This window comes from Somniosus microcephalus, chromosome 7 (genome assembly GCF_052327205.1).
Source record: "Somniosus microcephalus isolate GS21.2 chromosome 7, FLI_Smic_1.0, whole genome shotgun sequence".
In the NCBI taxonomy this organism is placed as follows: Eukaryota; Metazoa; Chordata; class Chondrichthyes; order Squaliformes; family Somniosidae; genus Somniosus; species Somniosus microcephalus.
In genome coordinates this window covers 8783446-8800616 of record NC_140993.1, presented here as the reverse complement: position 1 = coordinate 8800616, position 17171 = coordinate 8783446, and the positions used below count along the sequence as shown (strand labels likewise).

Below are 17171 nucleotides of genomic sequence, written 5' to 3'. Positions count from 1 at the left end.
GTGCCTGCCGTAGCCCGGACGCGGTAGAGGACTTCGACTGCATGCCTGGTCAGTCTTCGCAAGTCCGCTGATGCGGTAGGGTGCGTATTGGATTTATCGGGTGAGAAACCACTTTTCTTCTGTTAGAGATAGGGTTTAGAGTCTTTTTAAGTAAAAACCTTACCCAGGGGTAAGTCAGGAATAGATTGCAGAGTGGAAAACTTGCGAATCTTCGGTTTTCTCCCAAGTTGGTTTTCTTTGGTCACGGTGGCCCAATATTACCCGGTTGGTTGGTGGTAATATTCGGTTGGTTGTTTCGTAAGGCCCGTGTTGCCGCGAGGTGTCTGATGGTCACTGAAACTGTTGCTCTGGTGTGTTGACCTGCTTCCAGAACAGTGAACTTCTTCGAACTCGATGCACTCCTGAGAACTGCCGAGAACTGTAGAGCTTGCTGTATCTGTGTAACTGCTGAACTGTCTTTATGAGAAAACAGGCCTTCAATTATACTAATTGGGGCTTACAACAGAAAATGCTGGAAAAACTCAGCAGGTCAGGCAACATCCGTGGAGAGAAATTTGAGTTGACGTTTCGGGTTGGACCCTTCTTCAAAACTCAGTTTTGAAGAAGGGTCCAACCCGAAACGTCAACTCAAATTTCTCTCCACGGATGTTGCCTGACCTGCTGAGTTTTTCCAGCATTTTCTGTTGTTATTTTGGATTTCCAACATCTGCAGTATTTTGCTATCATACTAATTGGGGCCTCCTAATCTCCGCACCAAATCAGTCGCGGTTTATTGTAAGATTTTGGCGGGCTCGTTAATAGTAACTTGTTTATGAATGTGTGAAGTGGTTTCGGGATGGTTCCATGAGCTGTTGAGCTCTTACTTGATTGTAGTCATTGTGCTCAGGCTTCGAGTTTCCTGACTGGGCCTGAGATTTTTATGGAGTTGGGCGAGGTGATTTGTTCTATGCATGTTTTGGATGGGTCCTGTAATTTGGGTGGGGACTGCTCTTCCGTGGGTCTTTTGTTAGAATGTAAATTGTCTGATAGGGGCTGAGTGATGTTAGACAGTGCCCCAGACAGTTTGATAAACTCCAATACTCAAACTGTCTATTACAGATGTTGATCCCGTCTCCTGTTGCAGCCTTTTCCTTTACACGCCCAAACATGCTTTTTTTTAAAAATGCCAAATCTTGGTTTTTGACCTTGAATCTCCGTCTGTTAGGCCCAATACATTTTATCACCCTGAAGTGGTTAGAAAAGAGTCCAAAGTCCTTTTCTTTAGAGTTTTTCTCCGAGTTTTGGGGGATCTGTGAATTTTGAGAATCTTACACACATGATGCGCCAGGTTGGCGCCACCCCACACCAACACCATAAAGCATCCCTACAATCCCCAAGCCATTCCTTTCACACTCTTCACCATTGCGGGGGGTGCCGCTATGTCTCACCATTCACTGCAACTCACTAGGCCACTTCCAAAGATGCACACAAATCTGTCCAAGAATGCAAAGTGTTGAAAATAAAGATTTCAATGTTTGACAGCACATTACCAGAAACTTCACATGAACATTGGCTAAAACACACAAGTGCCTACCCTTGTGTGCTGTTAGTTGTTATGATTGCACTAGGATGAGGGTGAGTGTGAGGGGTGGCTAGTGAGATGGGGATATGATAATGTAGATAGAGAGGGATGGGTGGAGGTGCAAGGTAAGTTGGTGTGAGTAAGGATGTGCAGGAGTAGGGTAGGGAAGGCAGAGTGATGGGAATGTGATGACTGGCACAGCAGGATGAGGTTGAGTGTGGCTTTGCAGTAACGTTTCGTGATCTACTGAGATCATTGAAAGGTTTGCACCACTGCACCTGGGCCTCCTGATGACATCCCTGCTTGTGTCCTCCTGTGCAATGTGTAACCAGGCTACCAGGCTGTGTTGATCTCCTGGGGAGGTCTCTTCCGCCTATGGGAAGGGAAGAGGACCTCCCTGCGTGTTGTGACTCCCTCCCTAAACCTCTCCACTCCTCTACCTCTCCAGCCAGAGTTAAATTTGAAATGGTGGTTAAATCTGAGCCACGCCAGCCTCATTATAATATTTCAATCGGGGACCCGTCTCCTGGGAGTGGGTTGGCTGCTCGCCCCGAATCCGTTAAAACCGGAAGTGGGCGGGTTAGGGTTGAGATTAAGTTTTTAACACTAACCTCCCACCCAACCCCAACACACCCCAATTTTTGGGGGTTAAAATTCCACCCCCCCCTCATATCTTCGTTTAATTTGCTAAGTTTCCTTAGTTTTATTGATAATTTGGGTGTTTACAGTTTTGTGTCCCTTTCAAAAAGGGGGCACATTTACTCGATTCACTTTGATTGATTGCTGACATCTGAGGCAACTCAGTGTCAATTGGCCAATCAGAAGAGTAGCTCGCACTGAACCAATCCTCCTGCTCCACAAAGCGATCCAAGCAACTTTTACAATCAGCGGCAACCAATCAGCGGCAACCAATGAATGGCAGCCAATGAACGGCAACCAATGAATGGCAGCCAAGGAACGACAGCCAATGAACGGCAGCCAATGAACGGCAGCCAATGAATGGCAGCCAATGAACGGCAGCCAATGAACGACAGCCAATGAATGGCAACCAATCAGCGGCAACCAATGAACGACAGCCAATGGACAGCAGCCAATGAACGACAGCCAATGAACGGCAGCCAATGAACGGCGGCCAATGAACGGCAGCCAATGAACGACAGCCAATGAAAGGCAACCAATCAGCGGCAACCAATGAACGGCAGCCAATGAACGGCAGCCAATGAACGGCAGCCAATGAACGGCAGCCAATGAACAACGGCCAATGAACATTAGCTGCATTCAATTGATGTAGAAGCAGGTTCAAGGAACTGATTGGTCAGGAGTGGGATGCCTTTCAGGACGAGTGACCGTGTCTGACCATAGATCAGTATTGGGCTTTGCACAAAGCAAACTGTAACGTTGACCAAGAAACCCAATCGGGAATTCAGGAGAAACTTCTTTCCCCAGAGAGTGGTGAGAATGTGGAACTCGCTACCACAGGGAGTGGTTGAAGCCAATAGTATGGATGCATTTAAGGGGAGGCTAGATAAGAATATGAGGGAGAAGGGAATCGAGGGTTACGGTGATAGAGTTAAATGAGGAAAGACGGGAGGAGGTTCGAGTGGAGAATAAACACCGGCATGGACTGGTTGGGCCAAGTAGTTTTAAGAGGTCACAGACAGGATGAGTTCAGAGCCTGGTAACAGGCATTACTCACTAACAGCTTGTGGGGAACAGACAAGGAATGTACGAGGAATAAGGTCCAACGGTCAGGAGACAGTATGAAATACAAAGACTGAATGGAGATGTCCCAAAAGGAGTGAAGGCCACGCCATGCGTTCCCGCGCAAAGTGAGCAACAAACAAGAGAGAGATAATATTGCGCAGACGCACTGAAGGCTAATACATACTGGACCTGGCTCAATGCAATGATGTTGGAGGCTAACGTACTTAAGCATTAACTAGACATATGCAGTGCGTGTAATAGCATCACGCTAGGATGATGTGATTAACTCTATAAAAGATACAACACGCTCCTTAGAGACTTCAACCTAGTCTTGCTAAATCTAGCGCGTGTCAAGAGGACATGCTTATGGCATTCCTGATGAGTCCGTTGCATGTGAGTAATGTTCAGTACCAGTCTCATGGGCATTACATGTAATGGGACGTATATCATTGACTTGACGAATAACAATATTAATCAGATATCTCAGTATTTCCTGTTCCTCGTGTTTGTTTTCGAAGTCTGGATAAATGACTATCCTGTAAATACCCAACACCCAGGACTGCAAGCTTTCCACCATTTCCTCCCGCCACCCTGTGATTAAAAAACCTCCTGGGATCAAGGTATAGAATTAGAGAGCCAACACTTTCTGTCCCAGGAGCCTACAAGCAGAGACATTTTGAATCATTGGTGTAAGGGTTAAGACTGATGCTAATATTCTAACCGGGCTAAGCGTGGATCAGTTCTGATCCCTACTGCATGTTAGAAGCTCTTGCGATGGACTAGGGAGGGCCCAGACTCATCGTACTCCTGCTTACTGATCCACATTTGCTGGAAGTTGGAGCGACAAGCCACGATGGATCCTCCGATCCACACCGAATACTTCCTCTCGGGTGGAGCAATGATCTTAATCTTCATTGTGCTCAGAGCCAAGGCTGTGAGTTCCTTCTGCATCCGATCAGCGATACCTGGGAACATGGTGGTTCCACCAGACAAGACAGTGTTGGCATACAGATCCTTCCTGATGTCTACATCACATTTCATGATGCTGTTGAAACAGGCCTCATGGAGCCCACAAGATTCCATCCCAATGAAGGAGGGTTGGAAGAGGGTTTCTGGGCACCTGAAACGCTCATTGCCGATGGTGATGACTTGGCCATCAGGGAGCTCGTAACTTTTCTCTAAGGATGAGGAAGAGCTAGCCGTCTGCATCTCAGATTCAAAATCTAGGGCCACATAGGAAAGTTTCTCCTTGATGTCACGTACAATCTCCCTCTCAGCTGTGGTTGTGAAGGAGTACCCACGTTCAGTCAGGATCTTCATCATGTAGTCAGTGAGATCCCGGCCAGCCAGGTCTACTCGCAGGATGGCATGAGGCAAGGCGTACCCTTCATAGATTGGCACAGTGTGGGACACACTATCACCAGAATCTATCACAATGCCAGTTGTGCAGTCAGAGGCGTACAAGGACAGCACAGCGTCAATGGCAACATACATGGCTGGCGTGTTGAAGGTCTCAAACATGATCTGGGCCATCTTCTCCCGGTTGGCTGGGGGGTTGAGAGGTGCCTCTGTGAGGAGAACAGGATGCTCCTCTGGGGCCACTCGTAGCTCATTGTAGAAGGTGTGGTGCCAGATCTTCTCCATGTCATCCCAGTTGGTCACAATCCCATGCTCGATGGGGTACTTCAGGGTCAGAATCCCCCTCTTGCTCTGGGCTTCATCACCAACATAACTGTCCTTCTGACCCATTCCCACCATCACGCCCTAGAATGGGGAATAAAACAAAGGGTGAATTCACAATAAACCAGGCAGGAGTGTTTTACACAAACATGTTCCAGATTTGGATTCAAGTCGATTTTTTGTATCATTGTGGCTGAAATGATTTCAGTCAGGATTCAGTAGCACTGGACATTGTAAAGCGAGGGTTAGTGGTTTCTGGGCATTAAGGGAATCAAGGGATATGGGGATGGACCAGTTAAGTGATTGGGCAAGAAGGTGGCAGATGGCGTATAATGTGGAGGAATCTGAAATGATCCACTTTGGTAGGAAGAATAGAAAGATAGAATAAAAAGGTGAGAGAGGAGTAAATGTTGGTAACATGCAGATACAGCAGGCATTTAGGAAGGCAAATGATATGTTAGCTTTTATCGAAAGGGGGTAAGGAAGTCTTGCTGCAATTATATGGGGCTCCTTGCCCAAGGAAGGTTATACTTGCATAAGAGGAGGTACAGCGAAGGGATGAGAGGGCTGTCCTGTGATTGAATAGAATGGGCCTATATTCCCTGGAGTTTAGAAGAATGAAAGGTGATCTCATTGAAACGTCACAGGGTAGATGCTGAGAGGTTGTTTCCCCTGGCTGGAGAGTCTAGAACTAGGGGGCATAATCTCAGGATAAAGGGATTGGCCATTTAGGCCTTGTTGTGTATGTACCTTTAAGGGAATAACTGGTCTTAGACTGCAGTACCGGCAGTGACCACCCCTGTATAAAAGGCCCTAGCAGGCTTCTGTAGTTTCAGTTTCAAGTTGCCTCTTGTTCAGTAAAGTGCCTGTTAAACTGTTCTCCCGAAGTCCGTGTATGATTGAGGCACGGACTTTACAGTGGCGACTGTTAAGTCCGTGAATGATTGAGACACGGACTAGCAGGAGAGAAACAAACAGAACTTTACTGGTGAAAGGCATAAACGAATCTAACAAAACAGAGGCTCTCTAGCGCCTTTTATACAGGGGTGGTCACTGCCGGTACTGCAGTCTGAGACCAGTTATTCTCAAAGGTACATACACAACAATTCCTCCCCTTTTAGATAAACAGTACATAACATTCATTTAACAACTAATGATAACGAATTACAATCACAATTACTGTTGCTAGATACATTGGTTAAGTTTAAGCAATTATAAGTTCAGTCTTTGAGGAGACTTCCTGATTCTGTCTGGATAACGCCTCTTTGGGGTATCAGGTTCTTCTGGCAATGTTGAGTCGGGATCAATGTCGTTGTTTGGTTCATCTGCTTCCAATATTACCGGGTCTGTGGTAGCTGCAATTGGAACGTCGATTTCATTACCAGGTGTATCAGATCGTGGTGTGGAGTTGACGTTTTCCAGTGACTCTAGAATCTGGTCAGCATGTCATCTTACAATGCTCTCCCCAACGTCCACGGTATACATGAGAGGTCCTTGTCGTGTACAAATCGTTCCTGGCTGCCATTTCTCAGTGCGGTAGTCCCGGGCCAAAACTGGTTGACCTATCTTAAAACTCCTGGTCGGCCTTTCATTCATATTCTGAAACTGCCTGTTCTCCACATCTCTTCGAACGTTTGGCTTAACCAAATCCAAGCGGCATCGTAGTCTTCGATTGAAGAACATCATGGCTGGAGTTTGGTTGGTAACCGCATGTGTCGCATTCCGGTAGGCAAACAAGAAGTTGTCCACCTTGTGTTGTAGGGGTATATCTTCATTACACATTGCCTTGATAGCCTTCTTGAATGTTTGGACAAACCTCTTGGCCAATCCATTAGTGGCTGGATGATATGGGGCAGATGTGTAATGCTTAACACCATTGTTCTTTAAGAACCTCCGGAACTCTTCAGACACAAACTGTGGTCCATTGTCAGAGCAAATCTGTTCAGGCAGCCCATTCCTGGCGAATATGGTTCGTAAAACTGTGATAGTTTTTTCCGTGGTGGTTGAGGACATTTTTATTACCTCTGGCCACTTTGAATGTGCATCCACCGCAATTAAAAACATTGAGTCCATGAAGGGACCAGCAAAATCAATGTGCACCCTTTGCCATGGAGATGAGGGCCACTCCCATGGATGCAGAGGAGCTTGTGGTGGGGCGTTTTGGACCTTCTGGCATCCTGCACAGCTCTTGGTCATCTCTTCGATTTCTCTATCGATTCCCGGCCACCACACAAACGCTCTGGCTAAGCTCTTCATTTTTACCCCACCCAGATGACCCTCATGAAGCTCATTGAGCACTCTATCTGTCAACTTAGGTGGAATTACTACTCTGGATCCACACATCAAGGTTCCTCTGCACACTGACAGCTGTTCTCTTCTCGGAGAGAATGCTGGCAGCAGTGGTTCGCCATGTGCTGGCCATCCCTTCACCGTTAAATCATAGACGCAGGAGAGTGTCGGGTCATTCCGTGTTTCCTTTTCTATGTTTGCATTCGTCACAGGGAGACATTCGACTATGGTCGAGTGGAATAACTCCATTGGATCCACTGCAAGGTCTTCTTCTTCCACCGTCGGCAACGGTAGACGTGACAATCCATCAGCATTTCCATGCTGTTTAGTTCCTTTGTACTCGATGTCATGTTGGTGTGCCCCTAGGAAAAGGGACCATCTCTGCAGCCGTTGTGCTGTCATTATCGGTACGCCCTTCTGAGGGTTGAAAATGGAGACAAGAGGTTGATGATCGGTTAGTAGAGTAAATTTTTGACCGTGCAGATAGTGATTGAACTTCTTCACCCCCCACACTAGGCTGAGGGCCTCTCTGTCAATCTGGGCGTAGTTACGCTCGGCAGAAGTTAACGAGCGTGACGCAAAAGCTATCGGCCTCTCCGAACCATCAAGGAATTTATGTGACAGTACTGCCCCAATGCCGTAGGGAGACGCATCACACGCCAGCCTGATTGGCAGTGCTGGGTTGTAGTGAGCCAATACTTCCTTTGAAGTGATTAAGTCCTTACTCTTCTGAAAAGCACGCTTACAATCAGCGCTCCATTTCCATGCTACCCCCGTTCGTAGCAGGGCGTTCAGTGGGTGCAGAATTGTCGACAAATTCGGCAAAAACTTATGATAGTAATTCACCAACCAGAGGAATGACCTCAGCTGCGACACATTTTCAGGCGCTGGGGCCTTAACAACCGCTTCAATTTTGTCAGGGGACTTATGTAACCCCTCTTCATCAATCACGTGGCCACAATACGATATCTGTTTCTTAAAAAATTCGCACTTGGGGCGGTTGGCTCGCAGCCCATGTTCCCGTAGTCTAGTGAGCACCTGTTTTAGGTTGTTAAGGTGTTCACTGTCATCTTCACCTGTTACAAGGATGTCGTCCAAGTAACACTGAGTCCTCGGAATCCCTTGCAGGACTTGTTCCATCGCTCTTTGCCATATCGCCGGAGCCGATGCTACTCCGAATATCAATCGATGATACTGGTAAAGACCTTTGTGAGTGTTTATCGTGAGATACTTCCTAGAGGACTCTTCAACTTCCATCTGCAAATATGCTTGTGCTAGGTCAATTTTTGTAAAACGCTTCGCTCCAGACAGCGAGGCGAAGATGTCTTCTATCCTTGGAAGAGGATATTGTACTGTGCGAAGGACAGGGTTCACCGTCACCTTGAAATCCCCACAGATGCGAATCTTCCTTGGCTCTCCGGACTTATTGGTTAACGTTTTCTTCATGACGGGAACGATGGGTGTCGCCCACTCGCTCCAGTCGACCTTAGACAACACGCCCGCCTTCTCCAGATTCTCCAGCTCTGCCTCGACGGCTGGGCGAATTGCATATGGTACCGGTCTCGCTTTGAAAAACTTGGGAACTGCATTCTCTTCTATTTTTATCGAGGCGGTTACGCCTTTAAGCGTGCCCAGTTCTTGTTGAAATACCTCTTTGGCGTTAGCTAAGATTGTTGACAATCGTCCAGGAGTGACGTCTTCATCTTTTTTACCGTCCACCGTCATTGCATGAATGGAATGCCAATCTAAGTTTATCTTCCTGATCCATTCCCGTCCCAATAACGGTGGTCCACCATTTGGCAGTATGTAGAGATACAATTTCCGTATTTTCTTGCCATTGTATTCGACAGGCACCCTTATTTTTCCTCTGGGGTATACTTTTTGCCCCGTATACGTCGTCAAGACGATGGATGTCTCTCTCAAGGGTATGTGTGAAAATAGCCGCTCGTAGTCTCGTCGATTCATGACGGTTAGCGCTGATCCTGTATCCAATTCCATTTTAACTTGGGACCCTGCTATCGTGAGAGTGACCCAAATGGTTCGGTGATCCTCTTTTGCCATTACATTGTGAAGTTTGAGACAGCTTAGTCTTCTGTTTCCGGATTCACTATCGCTCATCTGGTCTTCGGAACTACTGTCCGTCATCTTTTGTACTTTCTTGTACAGTTCCTTAGTAGCCCTTTTGTTGTCGCTGGTCTTCTTCCCAGACCTACAAACTCGTGCAATGTGTCCAATCTTTCCGCATTGTCTGCATATTTTGTCTTTGGACCAGCAGTCCTTCTGGTCATGGTTAGTGCTGCCGCAGCGATAACATTTTGCAAATCCCCGTGTCATTTCGTGGGTGCCGTATTCCTGTGGTTTTTGTTGAATTTCTGCAGCTCCCCTGGCTGCTGCTCCATACGATATTGCCACGCTGAAAGCCTTATCTAGCGTCAGCTCTTTTTCTGCGAGTAACTTCTTCTGTGTTCCTTCACTCAGGAGTCCACAGACAAATTTGTCCCGTAGGGTATCTGCCAGTCCTGCTCCGAACTGGCAGTGCTTTGATAGCTTGCGTAGTTCCGTAAGATACTCAGCATTGCTCTCATCTTTGTGCTGAGTTCTCCTGTGGAATTTAAATCTTTCTGCTATCAACAGCGGTGCAGGGTTTAAGTGCTCCTGTAGAACAGCAACAATTTCGTTAAAACTCTTCGCCTTCGGTTTGGCTGGAGTAATCAGGTCCCGCAATAGGCCGTACGTTCTAGCGTCCATTAAGTTTAACAATACCGATGCCTTTTTCCCCTCCGCTATATCGTTTGCCTCGAAATATACCTCGACTCTTTCCACATACGTGGTCCAGTCCTCTAATGTATTATCAAAAGCAGTGATACAGCCAGTCTTCGGCATCTTGCAAATCTAAAATGGCGCCTCCCGCGCTTTGCCTTCTTCTCCGATTTAACAAAATGGCACCTCCCGCACTTTTCCTTCTTCCCCGCTGTTGTTAGCGCTGCTTTCCACGGTTTCCTGCGCGTTAAATATTAATTTGTTTTCTTTTATTATCTTCCCATCGTGGAGCGGACCCTCTGGGACACTTCCCTCCCTCTTCTGAGGTCCGAACGCTGCCCAGCTTCGAAACACCGGCCGCGCCCTGTGTGCTCCACCCTCTCTCTCTCTCCTTGCTTCCCGACTCGCTGCCCGGCCCCGTTGCAGCCCAGGAAGGATCAGAGCACTACCTGCCACCAGCCCGATTAGCTGGGAAACCACGGACCGAGGAACCCAGCCTGGCTCTGGACAGTCTCTCCTGCAAGTTTTGAAATCGATGCTTGACGGTCGACGCCCGTTTCTCGAGTTTCAATGGCCTATTTTTTTTTTTTTTCTTTCTTCTGGCTCCGACCTTCAACACGTCATCGGAGCTGCTGCTGAGTTGCAGGTAAGTTCGTTTCTAACTCGTCGCCAGTGTTAAGTCCGTGAATGATTGAGACACGGACTAGCAGGAGAGAAACAAACAGAACTTTACTGGTGAAAGGCATAAACGAATCTAACAAAACAGAGGCTCTCTAGCGCCTTTTATACAGGGGTGGTCACTGCCGGTACTGCAGTCTGAGACCAGTTATTCTCTTAAAGGTACATACACAACAGCGACGAGTAAGTTCGAACTCACCTGCAGTGTGGCATCATCTCACGGGGATCTCGCCTGAAAGGAAGGTCCTGGAAGGTCGTAGTCTGAGCAACGGGCGTCGACAGAGGGCAACCACCCAAAGAATCCATCGGTGTTTGGAGAATTGCGGTAGAGACTGTGGTTCCAGTGAATCGTGCTGGTAGCAGGTAGCGCGCTGACCCTTCCGGACTGTGGCGGGCTCAAGCTCGATCGAGCGGCTCTACAAATCGGGCCGCGCAGCGTCGCCGGGAAAAGAAAACAAGAGAGAGAGGGTGGAGCGCACAGGGCGCGGTTGGTGCTCGAGAACAGGACAGCGGAGAGAAACTAAACGGGGGGGAAGGAAAGCGAGACGCGCCGAAGCTGCGGGTCGCCGCCATTACCCCGTAGAACGCTAGGAGCAGCGTGGCAGTAAGGGGAAGAAGCAAAAGCGCGGGAGGCGCCATTTTATCCCGTTGGGGAAGAAGCAAAAGCGTGGGAGGCGCCATTTTATTCCATTGGGGAAGAAGCAAAAGCGCGGGAGGCGCCATTTTAAATCGCCCAAGATGCCGAAAAGTGGCAGTATCACTGCTTTCGACAATGAGGTAGAAGACTGGACCACGTATGTGGAAAGAATTGAAGTGTACTGCAAGGCAAATGAGGTGGCTGATGGAAAGAGGGCGTCGGTATTATTAAATCTGATGGGTGCGAGTACGTACGGCCTATTGCGGAATTTAATTACCCCAGCTAAACCAATGGAGAAAAGTTTTGAGGAGATTGTTCATATCTTACAGGAACATCTAAGCCCTACACCACTGCTGATAGCAGAAAGATTCAAGTTCCATAAAAGAAACCAGCACAAAGATGAGAGCAATGCTGACTATCTTACGGAACTACGCAAGTTATCGAAGCACTGCCAGTTCGGAGCAGGACTGGCAGACACCTTACGGGATAAGTTTGTCTGCGGGTTCCAGAGTGAAGGAACCCAGAAACGACTACTTTCAAAAAAGGACCTGACGCTAGAACAGGCTTTCAGCGTGGCAGTATCCTACGAAGCAGCAGCACGGGGAGCTGCAGAAATACAACAGAAACCACAAGAATACAGCGCTAACGAAATGGCGTATGGAGCCGAAAAGTGCTATCGCTGCGGCAGAACAACCCATGAGCAGAAGGACTGCTGGTTTAAAGACAAAATATGCAGGCAATGCGGGAAAATGGGACATATAGCAAGAGTCTGCAGGTCGGGAAAGAAGACCAACACGACAAGAACTACTAAAGAACAGTACAGGAAAGTAAAGAAACTGACAGATAGTAGTTCAGAAGATCAGGAGAGTGATAAGGACTCCAGGAGCAGGCGACTAAGTTGTTTAAAGTTACGCAACGTGATCGCAAAAGAAGATCACCGAACCATTTGGGTCACCCTCATGATAGCAGGGTCTCCAGTGAAGATGGAATTGGACACAGGATCATCCCTAACTGTCATGAATCGATGAGACTATGAGCGGCTATTCTCACACATACCCTTAAAGGACACGTCCATTGTATTGAAGACATACACAGGGCAAAAGGTCTACCCCAGAGGAAAAATAAGGGTGCCAGTTGAATATAACGGAAAGGAAACACAGAAACTATACATGTATATACTACGAGATGGAGGACCACCATTATTGGGACGTGAATGGATCCGAAGACTACAATTGGATTGGCATTCCATTCTGGCACTAACTGTGCCTGACAAAAAAGATGATGACGTCGCACCTGGACGTCTGTCACAAATTCTATCTGACACGGAAGAGGTGTTCCAACAAGGACTTGGGACTCTAAAAGGAGTAAAGGCAACCATAAAGATTGAGGATAACGCAACCCCAAAATTTTTCAAGGCCAGACCGGTGCCATACGCGATACGCCCAGCTGTGGAAGCTGAACTGCAGAGTCTGGAGCGTTCGGGGGTGCTGTCTAAGGTGGACTGGAGCGAGTGGGCCACACCCATCGTTCCTGTAATGAAGAAAGCATTGAGCAGCACGCCTGGGAAGCCAAGGAAGGTTCGTATCTGTGGGGACTTCAAGGTGACTGTGAACCCAGTCCTGCACACAGTACAGTATCCGCTTCCGCGGATAGAAGATATTTTCGCCTCACTATCTGGAGGGAAACGTTTTACAAAGATTGACTTGGCTCAAGCGTATCTACAAATGGAGGTGGAAGAAGCATCTAGGAAATACCTCACGATAAACACTCACAAAGGCCTTTACCAGTACAATCGACTGGTATTTGGGGTAGCATCGGCCCCAGCTATGTGGCAGAGGGCAATGGAACAAGTCCTGCAAGGGATCCCGGGGACCCAGTGTTATTTGGACGACATCCTGGTTACGGGCGAAAATGACAATGAACACCTTGCCAACCTGGAACAGGTGCTCACGAGATTGCAGGAATATGGGCTACGAGCCAACCGTCCCAAATGCGAGTTCTTCAGGAGACAAATCTCGTATTGTGGCCACATGATTGATGAGAAAGGGTTGCATAAGTCGCCGGACAAGATTGAGGCTGTAGTCAAGGCTCCAGCACCAGAAAATGTGTCGCAACTGAGGTCGTTCCTCGGGTTGGTGAACGACTACCATAAGTTCTTGCCGAATTTATCTACAATTCTGCACCCACTGAACGCCCTCCTTCAAACTGGTGTAACATGGAAATGGAGTGATGAGTGTAAGCGTGCCTTTCAGGAATGTAAATGCCAAATCACTTCAAAAGAAGTATTGGCCCACTACAACCCAACACTACCGATTCGGTTGGCATGTGATGCGTCACCTTACGGCATTGGAGCGGTGCTGTCACACAAATTCCATGACGGTTCAGAGAGGCCAATAGCCTTTGCATCGCGCTCGCTAACCTCAGCCGAGCGTAACTACGCCCAGATTGACAGGGAGGCCCTCAGCCTGGTGTGGGGGGTGAAGAAGTTCAATCACTATCTGCACGGGCAGAAATTCACCCTACTGACTGATCATCAACCCCGGTCTCAATTTTTAACCCAAAGAAGGGCGTTCCGGTGATGACGGCGCAACGGCTGCAAAGATGGTCACTTTTTCTAGGGGCACATCAGTATGACATAGAGTACAAAGGTACGAAACAACATGGAAACGCTGATGGGCTGTCGCGCCTACCGTTGCCTACGGCGGAAGAAGCACCTGCAGTGGACCCGGTGGAGATATTCCATGCGACCATAATCAAGTGTTTGCCTGTTACAAACGCAAGTATTGAGAAGGAAACCCGAAATGACCCGACACTCTCTCAGGTCTATGATTTGACGGTGAAGGGATGGCCAGCATATGGCGACTCACTGTTGCCAGCATTCTCGCCAAGGAGGGAACAGCTGTCAGTGTGCCGGGGAACCTTGATGTGTGGATCCCGAGTGGTAATTCCACCCAAGTTGAGAGATAGAGTACTCAATGAGCTTCACGAGGGTCATCTGGGAGGGGTAAAAATGAAGAGCCTAGCCAGGGCGTTTGTGTGGTGGCCGGGAATCGATAAAGAAATCGAGGATATGACCAAGAGATGCACAGGATGCCAGAAGGTCCAAAACGCTCCACCACAGGCCCCGCTACATCCATGGGAGTGGCCCTCATCTCCATGGCAACGGGTACACATTGATTTCGCTGGTCCATTTATGGACTCAATATTTCTAATCGCTGTGGACGTCCATTCAAAATGGCCAGTGGTCATTAAAATGTCCTCCACCACCACGGAGAAAACTATTGCAGTCCTAAGGACCATCTTCGCCAGGAATGGGTTGCCAGAACAGATCTGTTCCGACAATGGCCCACAGTTTGTGTCTGAGGATTTCCGGAGGTTCCTGAAGAATAATGGGGTGAAACATTACACATCTACCCCATATCATCCAGCCACAAATGGATTGGCTGAGAGGTTTGTTCAGACCTTTAAAAAGGCCATAAAGGCAATGTATAATGACGACATACCACTGCAACACAAGGTGGATAACTTCCTGTTTGCTTACCGGAATGCGACACATGCAGTAACCAACCAAAATCCAGCCGTACTGTTTTTCAACCGGAGACTAAGATGTCGCTTGGATTTGCTCAAACCAAACATAAGACGAGATGTTGAGGATAAGCAGTTCCAGCACATAAATGAGAAGCCAACCAGGAGCTTCAAGATAGGGCAACCAGTCTTGTCCCGCGACTACCGAACAGAAAAATGGCAGCCAGGCACGATATGCACACAGCAGGGACCACTAATGTACACAGCGGACGTTGGAGAGAGCATCGTGAGATGCCATGCTGACCAGATTCTAGAGTCACAGGAACAAGCCAAACCTGTACCACAAGCATGTGCACCTGGTAATGAGCCCGAAGTACAGATTACGTCTACCTCAGAAGCAGGGGTATTGGAAGCTGACGAACCAACCAATGACAATGAGCCAGAATTGACTCCACCGCCAGAACAGGATACTCGAGAAAGGCGCTATCCAGTCCGGATCAGGAAGCCTCCTCAAAGACTGAACTTATAAATGACTATTTCAGTTGATGTATATATTACTGCGAAAATTGGAATTGTAATTAGTTATTATTTAGTTGTTAAATGAATGTTATGTACTGTTTATCTAAAAGGGGAGGAATTGTTGTGTATGTACCTTTAAGGGAATAACTGGTCTTAGACTGCAGTACCGGCAGTGACCACCCCTGTATAAAAGGCCCTAGCAGGCTTCTGTAGTTTCAGTTTCAAGCTGCCTCTTGTTCAGTAAAGTACCTGTTAAACTGTTCTCCCGAAGTCCGTGTATGATTGAGGCGCGGACTTTACAGGCCTGAGATGATACCTCCTGACTCCCCAAAGCCTTTCCACCATCTACAAGGCACAAGATGGAATACTCTCCACTTGACTGGATGAGTGCAGCTCCAACAACACTCAAGAAGCTCGACACCATCCAAGACAAAGCAGCCCACTTGATTGGCACCCCATCTATCACCTTACGCATTCACTCCCTCCACCACCGGCGTACCATGGCTGTAGTGTGTACCATCTACAAGATGCACTGCAGCAACTCGCCAAGGCTTCTTCGGCAGCACCTCCCAAACCCGCGAACTCTTCCACCTAGAAGGACAAGGGCAGCAGGCACATGGGCACACCACCACCTCCAAGCTCCCCTCCAAGTCACACACCATCCTGACTTGGAAGTATATTGGCCGATCCTTCATCGTCACTGGGTCAAAATCCTGGAACTCCCTCCCTAACAGCACTGTGGGAGCACCTTCACCACACGGACTGCAGCGGTTCAAGAAGGCGGCTCACCACCACCTTCTCAAGGGCAACTAGGGATGGGCAGTAAATGCTGGCATTGCCAGCGACGCCCACAGCCCATGAACAAATTTTTAAAAATGAGGAGACATTTCTTCACTCAGAGGGTGGTGAATCTTTGGAATTCTCTACTCCAGAGGGCTGTGGAGGCTCAGTCGTTGAGTATATTCAAGACAGAGATCGATAGATTTATGGGCACAAAGGGAATCAAGCGATAGAAGATTAGCCGTGATCTTATTGAATGGCGGAGCAGGCTCGAGGGGCCGTATGGTCTACCCCATGTCCTGATGTCCTATTGATATCATGCATGGAGCCACATGCTCAGCCAAAGAGAAATCCAGATACAAGAGCTGGAAGAGGAAGGGTGCCGAGATTTAAACAAGTGAGCCGGGAGAAGCCGGTGAGTACTTATACTCACTTTTGTGGGCTTTTTTCAGAGGCTTACCAATCTCGCAGACCGGCGGCGGCGTTCTAGAGCCACGTCACGATTCAAAAAGTGACGCGGGCAAGAGGAAGCAGCTGATTGGGTGAATACGTCCAGGTGAGTATTTATACTACACTATAGTTTGACAGTTAAGGTTAATAGTTTATAAAGATTAGAAGGTCTTAATTTTTGTGGTTATAGTTTCTAAGGTCTCTGTTGTGTCGTGGGCAGTGCTAGTAAACAAGGACCCTTGAGTATATCATTTAATTGTATTGTAATTAGTGGTAATGATTTGATTTAATTTGAATTAATTAAAGGGTAAGTCATGACAGCACAGCTCGGCCCCGTGGCATGCTCCTCCTGCACTATCTGGGAAATCAGGGACACTTCCTGTGTCCCTAATAACCATGTGTGCGGGAAGTGTATCCAGCTGCAGCTACTGGCAGGCCGCATTGCGGCACTGAAGCTGCGAATGGATACATACTGGAGCATTGGCAATGCTGAGGACGTCGTGGATAGCACGTTTAATGAGTTAGTCACACCGCAGGTAAAGGCTGCACAGGCAGGAAGGGAATGGGTGACCGCCAGGCAGAGTAGTA

General features: G+C 47.9%; 2 protein-coding genes across 3 annotated transcripts in view; both read right to left on the bottom strand.

The window, feature by feature from the left end:
• Positions 1–17171, bottom strand: part of asic1c (acid-sensing (proton-gated) ion channel 1c) — a 537225-nt gene that overhangs the window by 409311 nt on the left and 110743 nt on the right. The gene's annotated exons all lie outside the window — the stretch shown is intronic.
• LOC147114491 (actin, cytoplasmic 2-like) overlaps positions 677–17171 on the bottom strand; it is a 32582-nt gene continuing 16087 nt past the window's right edge. Inside the window, exon 3 of the mRNA XM_085992201.1 lies at positions 677–5029. Coding sequence (XP_085848327.1) covers positions 4025–5029 — 1005 coding nt within the window. The 3' untranslated portion in view covers positions 677–4024. The remainder of the gene's footprint in view (positions 5030–17171) is intronic.